Genomic DNA, 18,787 nt, shown 5'->3' on the forward strand with positions numbered 1-18,787 from the left:
ACATATAGTGTTACATATAGTGGTGTTTCAGTACAATGAAGGTTTATGCCAAATTTGTCCATTAAAAATTCCAATTGAATCAAGTAAACAGTCACCATTAGTGAGTAAGGTTTGCATGCAGCTGTGTGCACTTCATCTGTGTGTAACCAAACAGGAAATCTCAGTACCCCAATTCCAATTAAGCAAAGGCCAATTTCTCATGGAACATAAATTCTCTACTTTTCTCCCAGAACAATTTATACTGACATTTTAAATAGTGGTAAAACATGTTTTTAATTTCACACCTCACATAGCACAGTCAAATGCTTCATAACAACAAACAAAAATTAGGCAGAGCATTGCGATTGAATCCAAACAATGATTTCCCCACAATGTGTGCTCAAGGTTTGCTGGGGAATACATAAACTTGTTGGCTAAGGCCACAGAAATGATTTTTCCGGTGTTTTGGCTGCTGCTGCCAACCTTAGTCAAGGATGTGTTAACAGTGGATGCGTTGATCCGAATCTCATTATTCCCACCACCAATCAGGAAAAGACTTGTGTTATTCTATTCCATCTCTCTTTTTAGTTGTATCATAGGATCGAACAACTTGCGACTGGGAAACAACTCCATGTTCTTCTTGAGAAAATGCATATCCATCTGAGAAAACAGAGAACAAAAACGCATGGAATCAGATAAGGGCTCCAATCTGTTTTTAATCAATTAGACATTATTAAGATTACCCTACTGAGACTGCAATTTAATTAGATATTTGTGATTTCTCCCCCTCATTCCAGAGCATGGATTAAGCTATTAATGTAATGCATGAAAGGCAATTTGCCACTAGGTTTTTTGTCTTCCTCTCTCTCCAGAACAGCAAACTTGAACCACTCAGTAACATTCTTTATGGGAAAACCTAACTAATAAATGACATGATCAATAGGATGCTAGGTTCATTTCCAGATTAGATTCTTTGCTAAAGATTCCCCAAATATTCAATTCAATTAATACAAATTTACTTTCCTGCTTGAATTTCCCACAATCTGAAAAATCAAGACTCTGTCAGATGCTAAATCTGAGAGTAGCTGGTGAGTAAAAGACTCCTCGGTGCTATAGGTACAGGTGATGACCACTAGAAGATGGCAATCAACAGAAAAATGAGAGCAGATCATGATTAGAAGTCTTTGGTAATTGCACCCAGTATATTAGTAGTCATCCAAAACACCTAAGAATGGATTAAAACTGAATTTATACATAAATAAATTTATACATAGTCTAGCAAATCCCATAGAGAAATGCTAATTCTCTCAGCCAAGCGATTATTATATCCCGAGTAGAGCAAGCTTTCGTATTCTGGGGGAGTTTCCTTGATGCCTACGTATATTCTTTTGTTTAGCACAGAATGGACTTTCAGTGGAGTCCTCAAAGATGACAAATCATCTGATTTTTCTGAAACTTAACTTCTATGGATAAAGTTCATTCTGGGCTCTGGCAATATGGAGAGAATGCAAAGTTTCTGGTATAACAAAATGAGAAACCAAATGACTATTGTGAAATTCTGAGTTATTTTTAAAGCAATCTTGTCCCTGTGGAAAATTATGGAGGGGGACCTGCAGCACAGAGCAGCAGTCTCTTGTGGGAAATGGGCAACTGAATCAACTGTATAACACAGCCAGGTACAACATGCAGAGTTGAGTGTACCCAATAGCCACATTCAAGCTCCATGCCGGGTCTTGTAGACATGCTTCCTTTTGCCTGAAAGAATCTGAGAGCTAAAGAATGAGACCCAACTGAGTAGAACGCAAGCGTCTGGGAGTTGGCCCTGAAACAGCATCTTCAGGGGTCTGAAATCCCAGCTCCAAACTCAGCCTGAAAGATTAGGAAATGGAGCAGGAGTTTCAAATACTGTAATATGACCAGGAAGCAGATGAACACTTGGACTTGTGAATGGTCCTGTTAGCTTTTTCAGAGACCCTGCAACCTCTAAGGGAGTTCTGTTCCTAAACCAAGCCATGGGGGACGTTTGGATGGAACAGTACAGGATGGCCCTTGTGACAAAATTCTGCTTCCTGTGGATATTCTTGTTGAGGTAGGATAGATATAGTCTGCTTGTGATGGACAAAAAATTCCTTTCATTATGAAGACCCTAAAGAGCTCAATCCATAGGTCTCTATAGAATTTTTTGGCTTTGTGCCTCAATGCGACTTGCTTCAAAGCAGGGGACAGTAATAGAGTTTGGGTAAGAGGAAGGAAAGCTCATCCCCCAAACAAACATTTTTAAGAGGCTCATCTCATGAGGGTTGGGACTCAAGGCTCCACGACCTCCTTATCTCTTTAGCTCAGTGGTTATCAACCTTTTTAGACTCAAGGTACCCTTTGGAAAATACCAGCTCTTAGCTTTCACTCATTTTTTGAGCATGGAAGAAAAAGAGAGCAAAGGACTCAGAAAGAGTGCAACATGACAGAATGTTTCTGACACTATGGATTCCTGTTTGAAATCTCTCTCTGCTTATCTTGTGAATCATGTGTATATGTTTGCATCCTAACAGCACCAATATTGCATGGCACCCTTAAAAGGATCTTGCATCCTGGTTCAGTATCACTGCTTTGGCTACTAGGTATTTGCGTATAACCTGTCTTATATAGGGTCTAAACCACTCACCTGGTAGGGTTCAGTCTGCAGTCACCACTAATGGGAGATTTCTGTCATCTCTATCATCTAGGACTCTATTATCTTTTCCATTTTGGAGGAACCTTGACAACTGCCATCAATAAAGCAACAGTGGGTGTGTCTACACAAAACACTATTGCACAGTCATTACTGCACATTTATTTAGTACTTGCATTAGCAAGTACTGCACATTTATTTAGTACTTACTAATGCAAGTACTAAATATGCAGTAATTGGAGTTACTGCACAGTAGCGCTGATGAATGTCTTTTAGGTGATGCTACTGCACTGTAGTCTAATACTCTACTGCACAGTATTATTAACATGGTCTGTGCTGTGATGTGCTTCTGCACAGTATTTTTCAACTACTGCGCAGTCAGGCTATCATGTAGAACTGCTCTAGCAAATAAAACAGAAGTGGGAAAATCCAAGCAGTGGTGTGTGCAGAACACTCCCATGCTGTAGAGGGAGCAGAAACTGCTAGAAATTGATAATCCAGGATTTTATTTTATTTGAAATTTCCTATTAGTGGAATTCTGGGATCCGGTGCAACTCAGATCAGATATAACATGACTCACTCAAAACCATGCTTTATGTAACTTAAAAAACAACTGCATACTGAGAGAAAGAAGCCAGGCTTCACACAGCTCAGCCTTTGTTAGGAAAACGTATCTTCCGGTACTCTGGGAGGTTGTTAATTAAAGGAAATATTGATTACACATTGCACATGTTTATATATTGTTTACACATTGTTTACAGCATGCTTACATTTAAAATAACAAGAACATGGGAAGATTGTCTTTCACTGCTGCCATGTCAAATCAAGTACAACAAGAGAGATATACGTTTAAACTGTTTCATGCCAGGTAGGTGCTAGGGGATTACACCTCATCTTCCCTTGGGAACCCCTTTATTATATTAAAAGAACTAAGGTAAGAAGACATCACAAGGTCCTTTATCAACACAGATTTCTCATTGGCATGTCAGTCAATAGGAGTTGTATGTGCAGACTATGAGAATGCTATAGAATAGATTAATAGAAAAGTAGAGCTGGAAAGGACCTCAGGAGGTCATCTAGTCCAGCTCTCTGCTCAAGGCTGAATCATCCTTATCTAAACCATCCTAGACAAGTGTTTGTCTACCTGTTCATAAAACCTTTGCAAACAACCCACTTGCACAACCACCAGGCACAATGCCCAGAATAAAAATCCTAGCTGGCCATAGGTACAGTAGGAAGATCAGGGCACTGTCAATGCCCTGTCAAGGACAGGAATTAGCATAAAATATGCTCAAGAGACTGAAGGAAGAAATGATGTCCGAGGAAGGCAAAACCCCTACAATCCATGCCAATCTGACTGTGGGGCAAAATTCCTTCCTGAACCCAAACATGGCAGTCATTCTGACCCTAAGCAGAGGAGCAACACCCTCTACTCAGGAACTCTTGTGTTTAAGTCCTACCTGGAGTTATGGTTTCTGGTATGGTTGATGCAAACACATTCTCTCAACACTTACCACCTAATTTTACTTTCATTACTCAGTACAAAATGCTAGTTTCACATTATGGAGTTCTGTAATCAACAGGTTCAAGCTATTCAGGCAGCTGATTATGCCTTGCAGAATTTGAATGCGATTAAATGCCTGATTCTTCTGGAACTGCTTAGGGATACTAGATATTTCCACTATTTTCAGGCACCACCCAAAACAATGCAGGTTTCCATGTACTCCTTACAATGGGACCCTTCGAGAGTTTGAACTTTTCCCCAGCTCCGGCTTTTAAAACTACACCTATCATTTTGTACCAGGAACAAGGAACTCTTTGTTCAGACATTCTGCAGCACTTCAAGCAGAGACGGTGTTTCTTTGGAATTTTCTGAGCAAAATCTAGTCACTACCGTGGCAGACGCAAGAACTACCACCCTCTGCCTTGTGAGCCTTTCAATTATTTGAGACTTTAAGTAAGAGGGACTTTTAAATATCTGATGGCTTGGTTCATTTGCGAGGAAGAGGGTTCGCATTCTAATCAAATATAAGGTTTCAAGGATCCTGGATATTATCAGTCAGCCTATTACACTTTAAAAGCATCTTGTTTGTTAGCTTTGATATTCTGCTATTAGCAGATCAAAATCTAGTCTCCCATTAGGTTTCTAGTTTAACAGTGTCTTTTTAAGTGCACTCAGCCAATTAGTTTGTCCTATACAATGCTGGATTAGAGAAGCAAAGCCCTGTACTCAGCATTTGAGACCCACACCTGCAAGGAGCAACATGTTAGCAGACAAGTCCACTCCAGAGTTCCTTGTAGAATCAGGGCCTGGGGAAGCCCAGAGTGACCTGTTTATTCCAGGAAATCCATTAAAGGAACAACTTGGTGCAGCATCACCTATTTAAGGGATTTACTTTAGAGACCAACTTTCCGTGCACTCAACAGCTAAGTTCAGATCAGTTGGGATGCATGAGCTAATGGCTCACAGATCTGTTTGGCCACAGGCTGGGGGAAGAGTGGTTCTCAGTGGAAGTCCCTTACCCCCACAGCTTGCTTCTACCTGTGTCCGCCCATTGCTCAACATAGCTCAGGGAACATTGCAAAGCCTCTTTCTAATATGTTATGATTATGTATATGCAAAACATTATATAATGATATAACCTAAATTATGATGCTGCTGCAGTGATGTTTGTTTTAGAAAATAAACACATTTAAAGTGACTCTTTAATGATTTTCTATTTTATGTGGAATCTGTAGTTTAGAGAATAAAATATCAGTAATTACCAAGGTACCTGACAAGATAAAATATTAAAGGCAAAATATACTTAGTATAGCTTTATTGAACTACAGCAAAATATACTTAGCATAGCTTTATTGAGCTACAGGTCTGTCACCCATCTCAGGTTGAAAAGTTTGGTTAGGTAAACCACCCAAGAAAAAATGTTGAGGAAGTGTGTCAGTATCATGCTCATTTACTTATAGCTAGTGCAATGTGTGTTTTTTTTCTTATCGTCTTTTTAATGGATAGTCTTTACTCAACTTCTTGATTTGGCTACACTTGGAAAATGAGCAGTGTCGTTTGAAAGCATGTTAACTAGCACACTTTAATGAGTCCCTCTAAAAACACAACTTAATGTGCTGGACCTAACAAATAAAAAGGATGCAAATTATGACACGTGGCCAAGCCACTGTCCTGCCAGAAACTAAACTCATCCCATTCAGGAAGGGACTGGACATAACATCATCAGCTAAGTTAATCATTCTACTAGTGGTCCTTTTCTTTTGAAATTATTTTTAAAAAGTTCACTATAGATCTTTATGTGAAATTAATAATATTTGTTTAAAAAAAAATATATCACTAAATTTGGTTAAAAATGTGGAAGCCTTGATACCTGATGAGAGGAAGTAACAGGCTTAAAAAAAGATAATGAGTAGTAACCTGATTGTTTTTCAAATCAAAATGTACCAAAAAGAAAGTGATAGGAAGGCAGTGCCTTTAGGACAGAATATATGGTAGAATTAGGGCCATCAGCATGAACACATTATTCTTATTTATTATTTTCCAACTCTTACGCTGTGAAACCAGGGAGAGATGACAGGTGCTATTTCTCTATTGATTAATAAGGTGTGAAATGCACTCTTCTTGTTAAGATTTACTCTTTGCTGTTACCTTATGCTGTCAAAGGAACAGAGGATTTCCTTTGCCAGCGCAGGAAATGTGGACCAGGGTCTGTAATCCTTATTCAGGCCCAGCTCCTCTTGATTTCAGTGGGAGTTCTGCCGGAGAAAAGCTAAAGGAGAGTGGGACTTAGCCCTATTTTTAAGTATGTGCAAGGTCAAATCACAGCCAACTGCTGACAGGAGGCAGGAAAGAGGTGTTTTGAATGGTGAGAACTAATATGGTGGAGAGATCAGATGGCATAATCCCCAGGTCTCCAAGGGTGGAGGGGAAAACAGTTCACTGGATTCTCTGAGCATGTGTGGAGCACCACCTTCATAACACTAGTCCCAAATGTTACAGGGAATGTGAGGAGCTGTGGGTCCCTGGTACGGGGGGGGGAATGGCTTAGTGTTGAGGAATAGAGGAGAGCTGCTTTTTTGTACCCACTGAGTCCCCCAAGAAGGACGTTGCTGGGTAACTGGACAAGATGGGACTGCTTGGCACTAGCACTGAAGTGACAAGATGGTGGTGTTATCATGGAGTCAGCTGAGAGTCAGAGGAGACAGGAGACAGTGTGTGTAGAGGCTCAGGAGATAGCTCCATTATCAACAGATTCCTTTGGGCCCAGGAGTTTTAGGAAACAAACTGCTCCTTCAAAGGACAACCCTCCCACTCCAGGGAATGACATGGAAGAACCTTGTGGCCTTCCCTGTTCAGCGCGTTCCATCTACAGGGCAATCTGACCTTTAATTAGTAGGAACTGATGCTTTTTCCAATTGCTGGGGGTTTTCAGAGTAGATGGGAATGGGAAATCCATTTGTAGATGTTACGGTGAGCTCACTGGCACTGATTTCACACAGGTGTCAGACAGGAACTGCACCAGATCCTAGAGGCTAGTGATGTAATCACCCTCTACTCATTTCCATTGAAATGCTTTGTATTGCAGCAGTGTTCAGCACATGGGCTTGACAAAAGCATAAAACTTTCCCTACTACAAGCCTCAAGTCAGTGAAATCCTAACTGGTATTTGCATCAAAAGTTCAGTGGAAAACCTTTGTTCATTTTCATAAATCTTTCCAAAAGTCACGTCGGGCAGAAAGGAATGTGGTGACTCTTGACAACACAGATTCTGGTTCAAACTACTGAACTTTTCTAGAATTTCTTCCAATAAGCCCAATTCATCAACACACAATCAAGGCCAGAGACCAAGAAAACTGGTCATTGGGGTTTGAAATTCCTAAGTGTCCTTCCCTTGCCCTTAGGAACTATTAGGAGTAGCTCAGAAATCACTGCTGGTGTGTGCATTATTCTAGTACTTATGTCCTTCTAATATGCCTTAGAATCAAAGTGTGTTTTGATGCAATCTTAGAGAAAAGAATTTTTTACTTTTTTGTCAAAAGAATGAACAAGATACAACAGTGATTTGGGGGGTTACTTTACAACTTTTGCGGGGAGACTGTACCTGTTTTCTCTCTCCAAATTAAAGGGCACTAGACTTGTTATTTCTGTCACCGAACTTTGTTATTTTAAACACAAGCATCACAGCCCTAGCTGAAGTCATACGGTCGAGGTTTAGAAGAGGCTGCAACCTTAGGGTGGGAATTAGAAGCCCAGTGAAATCACATAAATAGCTCTAGACTAAAAATACTGAGTGCAAGGAAAGTGTGATTTAAGTTATCTGCCTACCATGACAAAGCTACTGCCCTATTCATCAGCTGCTACCTTTGAAGATTTGAGGTATTTAGCCAACATTTGTACAATTTAAAGCTGTGAAAATAGCACATATGGTCCCTGGATTTCACATGGCCCTAGACAGAGTAGCTGGACAACATTTGGAAACAATGTTTGACAATGGTTGACAAGTTTTAGGGACTCATGGATCTGCCACAGAAATCACTTTTAGTTTTAACAACTTCACCATGAAAATTTATACTCATGTGAAAAACAGGAGTATGATTGTGACTTTTTCTGACTGGACAGACTCATTTAATACTTAATCATAGGTATTTAAAGGGAGTTGCTTAAGCAAATTAAAGTTTATTTTGATATCTATTTCTTCTTTCCCAAAGCTTATCAACATATTCCTAACATGGCGATGTATTCTATGCACTATAAGCACACAGATCAGGTCTGACAGGGAAGGCACAGGCACCACTTTACTGTGTGGTGGGCATGGCAGTAGGTTTGCCTCAGATACTAAAAAAAAATACATCTTAACATGCTCATTCTGCCAAAACCCTCCTCTGAAAATGCTACCAAAAGTGGTTTATCTGAAAAGGAGAGATGAAAGCAGCACCCCTTTTCCCTCCAAACAAATAGGTGTTTCCTGGAAGGATCGCAGAGTCCAAATGGCTGAAGAGAAGGGAGAAAATGACTTCTCCTTTCTCCAGCCATGGAACGGTAGTGGAGCTAGAGCTGCTCTGCAGAAGTCACTGAAGGCTCAAGGTTGCTCAAGCCCTTGGAATTGGTATATACTGCTGCCGCCATGGAGGAGACAGAGCACAGTGGATCTGCAGATTATCTTGCCCTGTCCTGCATCCTTTTTGAGATGCAGGGATACTGCATGAGACTCTCAAATACTTTCTCCATTTCTGTAGAAAACCCACCCCAGCTCTACATAACAAGGTCCTGCTGAGCTGGTGTAGTTCTGCTGAAGAAAAGAGTGCAGAGGACAAATGAGATCTGTCCCCACCAAACCTGCTGAAATTTTAAAGTGAACTCTCTCACCCTCAAAACTCACCTCACAATAGAAGGCTGATATGGAGCAAAATACAAAGTGCTTTGCCCTACAAGTTAAGGGGGCTATGTCCATTAATAAAATGAGCATGTTCTTGGTCAATAATTTACCCATGAAAGATATTCCACTTTACCACTAGCAAATCCAATATTTTCCCATGGCTGTCTGGGGGGATCTGACTTATGGAGTTCCTTTTAAAGTTGTGGAAGCCATGATGGAAATCCAAATGTGTCAGATGGAAGTGCCAAAGACACAGGACCCTATGTTATATGTCCCTATGTGAAGTAGTCTAAACTGATGACCTCAGAAGCTGAGAGATGGCTGGTTCTCTTTTCTGGAAGGGCAGGCAGGGTTACGGTTGTGCCCATTACTTCCCCAAAAGAAACCAAGCATATGAGCAAGGCAGCTGTTCAGATCATGGGCTGCTTTGTAAAAAGCATGTAGAAACTTTCTTAAACAATGTTGCAGGAATACTGCTGTATTTTTAAAACTGCCATTGGACAAGTATTTGTATATTTGGGAAGCAGTAGTTACTATTTAAAACAGCGATCTCTTACAGCATTATTATCTTGCAGAGTGTTTAATTGTATAAGAACTTCAGAATACTGGGATTTCAAATTTATGGAATTTGTATATTGGGATTTTGTCGTTTGGGCCAGTTGATTGGGTCCTAGGGAATTATCTGTATTCAAGCTTTCCTAGCCTGGGGCCAGATACTCTAATTCCACTTCCAAATGTATGTCTCTTGGTTGGCAGCTCAGCCTCTGTACAGGATTATTTCTACCTACAATTTAATTATAAAATAATCATCTTCCTCTTCACTCACCTGGGACCGATGGCTGAGGAATACACATCTACAACCTGGTACTTACGTGATACGCCTTGCTGGACAGAATGAGCACGGAAGAGACTTGGAGGAGTCTTCCTGCCAAGCCTTTTTAATAAGTGATCACGTTCATTTACGCTGGAATAAAAAATTAAACACAATGAGTCTCTGGGTAATTTCACTACATCTCAGTGTGCTTAGCAATTACCTTGGCTTTGTTTTTATTAAAACAGTTGTAGTATGAAAAAAAAATCCTTTATCCTTCTTTATTTTAGGTATCATCAGAAGTGTTCTACAACAACAGGACTCCTTCTTTTTAAGGCATGTTTGGATAAACTTACATTTATTCTATATGGATGGTCCAATATAACTATTACATTACTGTGGCATCTGGATGCCTGATATCTTGCTTCTTGACATAACTGTACTGGACTTGGGTCCCATGTTAGCTGAAGTGTGCTATAAAAACTTCCTTTGTATTACATGCACAATTCTTGGCACTCAAAAACTGCCTTAGAGAGAAGGAGCAATGTGTTTTTACTTAGTAGAGGTTAAAAGGCATCTCTCACACCTGCAGAATGGCCAGAAATAACCAAAGATGACACCCACCAGAATTTTTCTCAAAAACATTATTCACTCCCCTCCCCCCCCACCAGAAAATACAAATTTTGCCCAGTTTTTGGTTAAAAAACAAACAAAAACAACAAAAAAAAGGCAGAAATAGTCTTTGGTTTATCCAGTTCGATTTCTAGTCCTTTAAGGATCTGAATTTTTCTTTAAAAAAGAAACTGGATTTTTATAAAGCAAAAATCACGAAAGGAAAAAAACCAAACACACCAACACAGAGAGACAAAGAAGTTAGGACAGCTATAATGCATAAGTATAAATCTCTTTGCGGTCATAATCTAAACTTGGTATTTGTAGTAAACTACTGTATGTTGATCACAGAGTAAAATGTGGATATTAACCTTGCTTCCCTAATCTAGCAGAGAATTTAAGTAAATGCATAATGCTGAAGGAGTAATCCTGTAGATTTCAAGGGGACTACTAAGGGCAGGGCTGCTCAACTTTTGGGCGGCTATGGGCTGCATGCCCCCTGGGCCAGGGATCCACAGGTTGTGTGCCACCCAGGCTGCAGATCTCTGCGGCCCCTACGCTGTGTGGGCAACATAGGCAGCCTGTTTCCTCTCCCCCACCCTCCCCAAGAAGTGCAAACAGCCCAGCTTTCCTTAGTCAGGTATGCAGCACCCTCCCGCTGCCTGCATGCAGGAGGGTGCTGGGTGGCGATGGAGGAAGGGGGATGGGGATGGGACAGGAAGCAGAAACTGGAGGAGGGAGAGGGAGTCTGGAGACCTCTGCTGATGTAGCATCAGAAGCAATGGGGAGAGTGGCAGCCCGCCAGGTTTTGCACAGCACCACCCCAGTACAGTTTCACTGCTTCCACTGGGCATGCGAGTATGTGTGGAGCAGGTGGCCAGACCTCAGAAGGGGGCAGCATGTTTTCCCCCAGGTCTCCCTTGTACCATACAGACATGCCCTCTGAATTTTAACTATGCATATGCTTACTAGTGCCCTGCTTAATGAACAAGCTATGCTTCAGAGTTTGTAAAACGTTTGTTGTGAAATACAAATTATTACAATTTATATTAGTTCCCAACAACGGTCATCTTATTGTTTCCTCTCATAACTAAATCACGAGTTCCTTCTGAATTATACCGGTGCTACTGAACAAAAGATCAGACTCATTTTTGTCAGCCATTATTTATCCACTAGCTTGGTCTCCATTTTGGGCTGACCATTTCAGAATCTGGGGTCCACCTCTGCACACACCTCTTCTTTCTCCCCACCACTGTAGCTCCACTGACTTAAGCCCCACTGATATACAGCAGTGACAGACCACATACACTAATGAACGGGGGGGTTCTCTCCAGAGTGAGGACCAGAGTATCATTCTTTGACTATAACTATGATTTCACGTATATGTGGTGTGTGAAATTTAAACCCTGGGGAGCACTGCAGCTGCTGTAGTCAAGCCTACTGCAATTTTAACAGACAGCTCCCTTCCCACAGAAACAGTTACCTAATTTAAAAAAGGAAAAGGCTGTCAGAAATTCTGAAATGACTGTAATGTACAATACACCTATGTGGGCTTTTAGTCCACCTAGAATTTCATTAGATTCAGATGCAGGGTCAAATTTCCTGTACAGTGTACTGACTAATAGGGGGAAGTACAGAAGAAAGAAGGAGGAAATCTTCCCCTCAAATTACCTTGTGGCCCCTGTGCCAGCCAACTGAAGCAGGGGTGAGACAACCAACAGATCCTTAGTTATAGCTCTACAATGCAAACAGCGTTCCTAGCTCCTTATGTAAGCTCTCACACTCCTTTATTCTGCAAAGTGGAAGTTACATTACATTATAAGGCTGTCCCCCACATACACAGAAGCAGGAAAAATTCTTGAAAACAGAGACGACCAGAGTCAGAATGCTGCTCTTAAATTACATTCCTACTTCTTGAATGTGCAGGGACGGGGAATACCAGGGGCAAGTAAGGCATGTATCTCCATCTGTGGTAGTTCTTTCATGAGCAGAGGAGTTGGTTACCTCCAGCCTTTTTTCTAACAAACTGAAAGTTCCAGCACTGTGAGGCTTGACAGGGAGGAGACGAACAGGAAAATCTGATTACAGGTGAAATTCTTGGAGCTTTAGAATATCCTGGGTATTACAATTCTCCAGAAATGTAGTTTCTTCTACTGATCAGAAACCTATGTATTTTTAAGGTCTATGGATTTTCTCTCTCTATCACAGAACCATCAAGTACAGCATCCATTGAGCAAAGCTGTCATGTTTCCAAACTGCATCTGCTCAGGAATCATTGTGGACCCAGACCAGTGGAATCCCACAAGCCAAAGAAACTGGCACCTGCTAGCCAGGGAAAGGAAGCTATTCCTTGCAGCACTCCAGGCTACCTCTCTGCAGCTTTCCATCTGCTAAGAAATCCCAGAATATAAAAACTGATAAGCTGTCAAACTGAACTGCAAAATGTAGGTTTTTTTTCTCTTTACACACGTTCTCAAGCTTTGTTTTTAAATGCTACTCTGAAGAGCTCTATTGTCTATACCTTTGGAAAGAGTCCCCAAAGCTCAAAAAACAATCCTTATGTTATTATGTATATTGTGGAGGCACCCAAAAGCCTCCACAATATCAGTTTTGGCCTTACAAATGCATAATGTTTGTAATAAGATGGGCGATGGATACAGATACACTCAAGCATAACTGTTTACCTACATTTAATAAATTGTTTAAAATGATGCATATAATCATCTGACTGCACTTTCTTGTAGATGCAAACACTAGAGCCCAGATAAGTTGGGAAGCACAATGCAAAAGATTATCTTATGCTGCTTCCAATTTCCTGCAGTGAAGCATCAGAGCAAACAGAAGCAGTAAACTACAGAGATTGTAATGGAGAATGGAAACAAAACCTCTCTCTCTAGGTCCAGTTCTTAGTGGCTATGGAATGAAGGATAAGTATAAATATTTTGGAGCATCACAGAAGTTGAGAACCCAAGATTCGTGAAGCATCACTACCCCCAAATAAGGAAGAAAGGACCTGGCTCCCAAAGAACTGGAAAGAGGAACAATGAGAGGGGGCCTGGAGGAAGTTTATAGCCTAGTCAGCGGTTCCCAATCTATGGTACGCAGACAACCCGTCAGTGGTATGCATTAACACATTTATTCTTATTACTTTATATGACAAAAATTTGCTGGTGATCATTTTAAATTGGTGGTGTGCAACCTGTCGGAGTTAGGGAACCGCTGACCTAGGTGATACTCCATAATGTTCATACTTATCCTTCATTCTACAGCTACCAAGTTGTATGTCATACACCAGACTGCCATTGTGCCTCCATGCAGGAAAGAAAACATTAGCACATCTATTGGAGATCCATGAATTGTTCCATCACTAACCATCATAAAATGGATCAGAGAACTATACATAGAAGTAAAAGGATTTTACTTAAATAGGATTTAATAAAATTTTATAGAGTTGCAGGCAGAAATGTATGGGCAAGCTCTGACCTCTAGAGAGAGAGAGGGAAGAGGACCAAAGATAATTCTACAATCATTATTAGGTTTTCAGAGTGGAAAAAATCTGGAAAGTATCTCTGAAGATCCAGCTAACAGAATGGAAGAGAGAGATATAGGACGTGCCTTCAGAAAACTGTTCAGCTAACTAATAAGAAAAATCAATCAATGGCCATAGAAAAACGTTCAGAAAAGGATTCCATTCTAAGAAGAATGGAAGGAGAGACAGGAAGACAGCAGGGCAGTGTACAAGACAAGACACAAGACATGAGTTGTCATTAAAAGGAACACTGCACTAACACTGCCAAGCTGCTCTGTATAACCTGAGCTAGCTTGCTTTGAACTAGTTTGGATACAACTGCATGGCACAGTACCATGCAATGTAGGCATCCCTGAAGAATGATGCACTCCACAAATGACAGGCAGGGGTCCACTAGTGATAGTGCATATTGGCACAAATTATCCTCTCTCATGGGATCTCTCACAGGTTGCAGACAACTTTCAGAAAACTAGGGCTAAGGAAAATAAGATTCACTTGAACTCTGCTGAGAGGCATTAGCTGGAGTACTGAGTTTTATTTTGGGCTCTGCTTTCTAAGAAAGAGGTAGAAAAACTGGAGATCATCTAGAGAGTTACAAGGATAACACGGGGGTTGGAATGTGAGCTGTAGAAGGAAGAATCGGAGAGAACTAGGCATATTTAAATTTGGAGAAAGGGAAATTAAGAGGGGATGTGATAGTAATTTTTAAATATTTGAAAGGCTGCCATAAAGAAAAAGAGAGAGTGACTGTTCTCCCTAGCCATGGATGGCAGGCCATGAAACAACAGATTTAAACTGCAGCAAAGCGGATTTAGATTAAATCTCATTAAAAAAAGAGAAAAAACACCTTCCTAACTGTAAGAACAACAGAATAATTGAAACTGTGCAATTGCTTTCATTGGGAGTTTTCAGGAAGAGGCTGGATAAGCATTTTTCTGGGCTGTGCATCCTGAATTTGTACAGCAGGTTGGACTAGATGACCCTGGAGATGCATCCTCTATCCCATGATTGTGATTCTTCATATTCTGCAGGTGGAAGACAACAGAAGATTCCAAAAGTGCTGTGTAAGGGCAAAGAAGTCTTGTGTCAGGTAGAGAGTTTGGTTGTCGTGCAATGCTGGGGAGAGGGGCTGTTTGGGTGGTCCCTAGATCAGCAGGAGAACTGAGTCTTCTAGGGCACAGGCTACATGGACTAGTTTAGAGGGTATAAACTGTTGTAAAAGTAATCACAAAAGACCACATGCTTAGAATAAAATGCTGCTATGGAGAACAAAATTAGCCAAAGCAGCAAAGAACATGAAGAAAATAAAATCTTATTTGCCTCAACATAAATGCTGGGTAATAAGACAAGCTAGAATTGCTCATTTATCATCATAGTTCATCCACTGTTTGAATCACAGAAACCTGGTAGGATGATTGCAGTGACTGTAAAAGTTAAGGTCAGCAGTTGTAACCAATTTAGGAACGAATGAGTTGGGGAAAAGCCCCTAAAGTGTCTGTCTACAATGTCTGAGGAAGAGGGGGAAGGGTGCAGAAGCTGCTTTATAGGGATATAAATCTGAGCAATATATGCTGGAGGTCTCATGCTGCCAACACTAAAACACCCTGAACATCCTAAGCATTACAGAAGACTATTTATTAACATTAAAATGTTACATTCAACCCAAGAAAAATCTGCCAAGACCTCATCTTGGCAGATGAGGAGGAATTAAAAATTAGTGGCAATTAAGTATAAATGATCATTCACTTCAATGGGTTTTGGGTCAGGACTAGTCAACTACTGAATTACAGACTTTTATGTGCAGATCTATTTACAACACAATTTTCTGAATTGGAAACAAAATGCCATTTAAACCCAGGTAACGCTGCTGAAATGTGACATCACTCGATGCAAAATCGAAAAGCAAGAAAATGCTAATTAAGGAACAACAGTTAAGCAAACCCTAATGCCCACAATGATATGACCAGATTTCACACTTCCAAAAGGAATTTTCCTCTGCTTCTGGGAGACCAGGCAACACACTATGCACAACTCATCCTTCTCTCTCAACCTACAGTGCAAAATCTTAACTGTGACATAAGACTTCTTTCAAAGGTACAATACACTGCATAGTGAACTTGTGTATATATACGGTAATGCTGAGTATTTGCCAAACTTTCTAAAATTATAGGTAAGCCTTATTTACTACTAGTTCTGCTTCTGTTTTCACTGTGACTCTCTACAGGTGTATGTGTTGTCCCATACGGGATCTCTGCAGGACGAGCCCAGACTGTATGTGAAGGTGCATCAAGGAAACGGGTTACAGATGAGACCACACCTAGAGTCCAACATTAAATCCTGGGCACCTCAGGAACAGGTTGTCAAAATGGAATTAGTTAAGAAAACAGATGAGGCTAGGGAGCCAAAAACACGAATTTATGAGGAACAAGTCAAGGAATGAAATAAATGTAAACAATGACTTTGGGGAGTGAGAGACATAACTGTCTACAGTCATGTTAAATGAGCAAATATACAGGGCAGTGGAAATACACTGGGTGGTATGAAGGCTTAGAAGAGCAAGCCAAACACAATTTTGAATGGATTTCAGAAAAAATTTCCTAATCTGAAGATTAGGAAGGTCATTTAAAGGAATTGGTAGAAAGTTCATTATGTAAGTCATTTAAAACAAGACTAAATATTAATAACAGAGAAGAAGTTGTATAGGAAACAGCACTTCAATGGCTACCTGAGATGGTCAAGGTAACCTTAAGACCTTTACTATTGCCAGCGTGACTGCTTAAACCAACATTATTCAAATACGTTAAATCACGTGAGGAATGGCAGGAATTGACTTAAGGTGATATAATATTTCAGATGACGTTTTTCTACTCATGCACAAAACTGCTCAGACATCTTGAGTCTTAATTATCCGAAGGTGTCAGCTAAGACATTCAGTAAAAAGATGTTTTTGTCCTTTTTTTCCCTGTAAAAAAAGCAAACAGCCCCTCCGCCTAGGCAACAAACATCTGGCTTTACACATTCAAATGAAGAGCATCAAAACAAACAGAATAATTCAAAGCTGACCACAAGGTCCTGCTGGCTCATTTGCTCAAGTAATTAAAAAAAGATGAGCTTCACCACCAATTAACCTACTGAGCACTAATTAGCGTTAATGAGGATTTGAGGTACCTTGGTATAGCGTGACCCAGAATGTCCTCCAGAGTTCACTAATTGGCTGGTGGCAAAGGCAGGGCTCACAAAGAAGGGAAGGTTAAAGCGGATGCAGGTGTTTCACTTAAAATAGAGTATCTCTGGGAAAATAAATGCCCCCACTTGGGTTAAAAAAATTCAAGGTTTTTTTTTTTAACTGCATCTTAGAATTCATGCTTTGCTGTGATCTGCTAGCAGAACTGCAGAATATGAGCAAGATCTATTTTTTAAACCTATTCTGTCAGGACTATTTAAGCTTGCAGTGCAAATACCAGTAAAATATATGAGATTATTTGTTTTTGTCCTTCCCTTCCACCATCCTGTAGGAAGAAATGTAATGTTAGCAGATAGAGCCCAGTGAGTCTACTCAGAGCTCTAAAAATCTAAACTAATGAATAAAAATATGCATACCTTAGCTGCCATCCCCCTACCCTAGGGATATATTAGTAAATATAAGGCAGAAGTATGACCTAGACCATCCTTAACCTTAAATATAATCTTATGTTATTGCACTGAAGTTTGAGACAAGAGGACAGAAAATCATTCAGCTCTTTCTCTTGCCACTCAAATTCTTATGAATCCTTTCACCCTTCTTTCTGCAGGTATGTCACAATTTCTTCTACTCAGTACTGTAACAACAGTTAAATCATGGTACAGCTGTGATGGACAGCAGAAAAGCCTTGAAGTGCAAACTGAAATTCAGCCCCTTACTCCAGTAGATATTTTCCCCTTTAAGGAGGACTGGGACATGGCCCTTTATTTAGTATGTTTCTTTCTTCTGTCACACATGCCATTAAACACGACCGTGCCTGAGGTGCCTTGCTTGGTTCTGATTCTCCTCACTATGAAACAGCTTTGAAGTCAATGGTGTTGCACCAGCACAAAGCAGGTGCAAGAGATGAAATATATAATAATTTTAAAAGTCTGATGAGGATAAGCAGATACTAACATAAAGTAGTGACAAGTTTGTCCCTGGACTGGAATTTTTTCTGGGGCAGTGGAAGGTTCGGGGGGGGCAGGGAGGCAATGTCATTTAGAGTCAAATCCTGGAATGGGTTTCTTCTGATTTTTGCAGCCAAAATGTGAAGCTGGGAATCATATTGTTTCTGTGTTGACGTCAGTTGTCACTGAAAGTAACATTTCAGTAAAATATTAAGGGAAAGAAAAGGAGAACAAACTCTGGAACTGTAAAGGCTCAGCACATCAACTACAACAGTCTGTACTGTTGAAAAAATAGATTGTTGGCTTTCATTTTGTCCCCTGATGCTCCTGTTCCCTTAAATTAGTCCATTTTCTAATAATAATGTCTCTTCCCAATTAATCAGTGGTTTATACATACTGCATTTCAGGCAGGCATGACTATAGCACAGGATATTAGCAGAGTCCTCCCTCATTACTAGAGTACCAATTATTTTTTCAGGGTTGCCTTCTCTGCAATATTCATCCCAACTTTCTCCGTCTCTCTCTGTTATTTAAGCATCATCTTTGTCACCTATGTACCCAGCATCTAAACATTTACAGCATCTTGGCTGCTGTTTTGGTGGTCAAAGGATGAACTGTATACCCCATTCAGACCCTATCAACACACTTGAATAATAGTCAGGAATAGATTGTTCCAT

General features: G+C 40.4%; 1 protein-coding gene across 2 annotated transcripts in view; it reads right to left on the minus strand.

Annotated features, from left to right (window-relative positions):
* Window positions 1-254: 254 nt before the first annotated feature.
* Window positions 255-18,787, minus strand: part of ATP8A2 (ATPase phospholipid transporting 8A2) — a 638,305-nt gene continuing 619,772 nt past the window's right edge. For both annotated transcript variants that reach the window (XM_019525447.1, XM_019525446.1), the window contains 2 exons: window positions 9,900-9,991; window positions 255-639 (listed from right to left, as the gene is read on the minus strand). In XM_019525447.1, coding sequence (XP_019380992.1) covers window positions 542-639; window positions 9,900-9,991 — 190 coding nt within the window. In that variant the 3' untranslated portion in view covers window positions 255-541. The remainder of the gene's footprint in view (window positions 640-9,899; window positions 9,992-18,787) is intronic.

This window comes from Gavialis gangeticus, unplaced genomic scaffold, assembly GCF_001723915.1.
Source record: "Gavialis gangeticus isolate Ggan-Ray unplaced genomic scaffold, GavGan_comp1, whole genome shotgun sequence".
Taxonomy (NCBI): domain Eukaryota; kingdom Metazoa; phylum Chordata; order Crocodylia; family Gavialidae; genus Gavialis; species Gavialis gangeticus.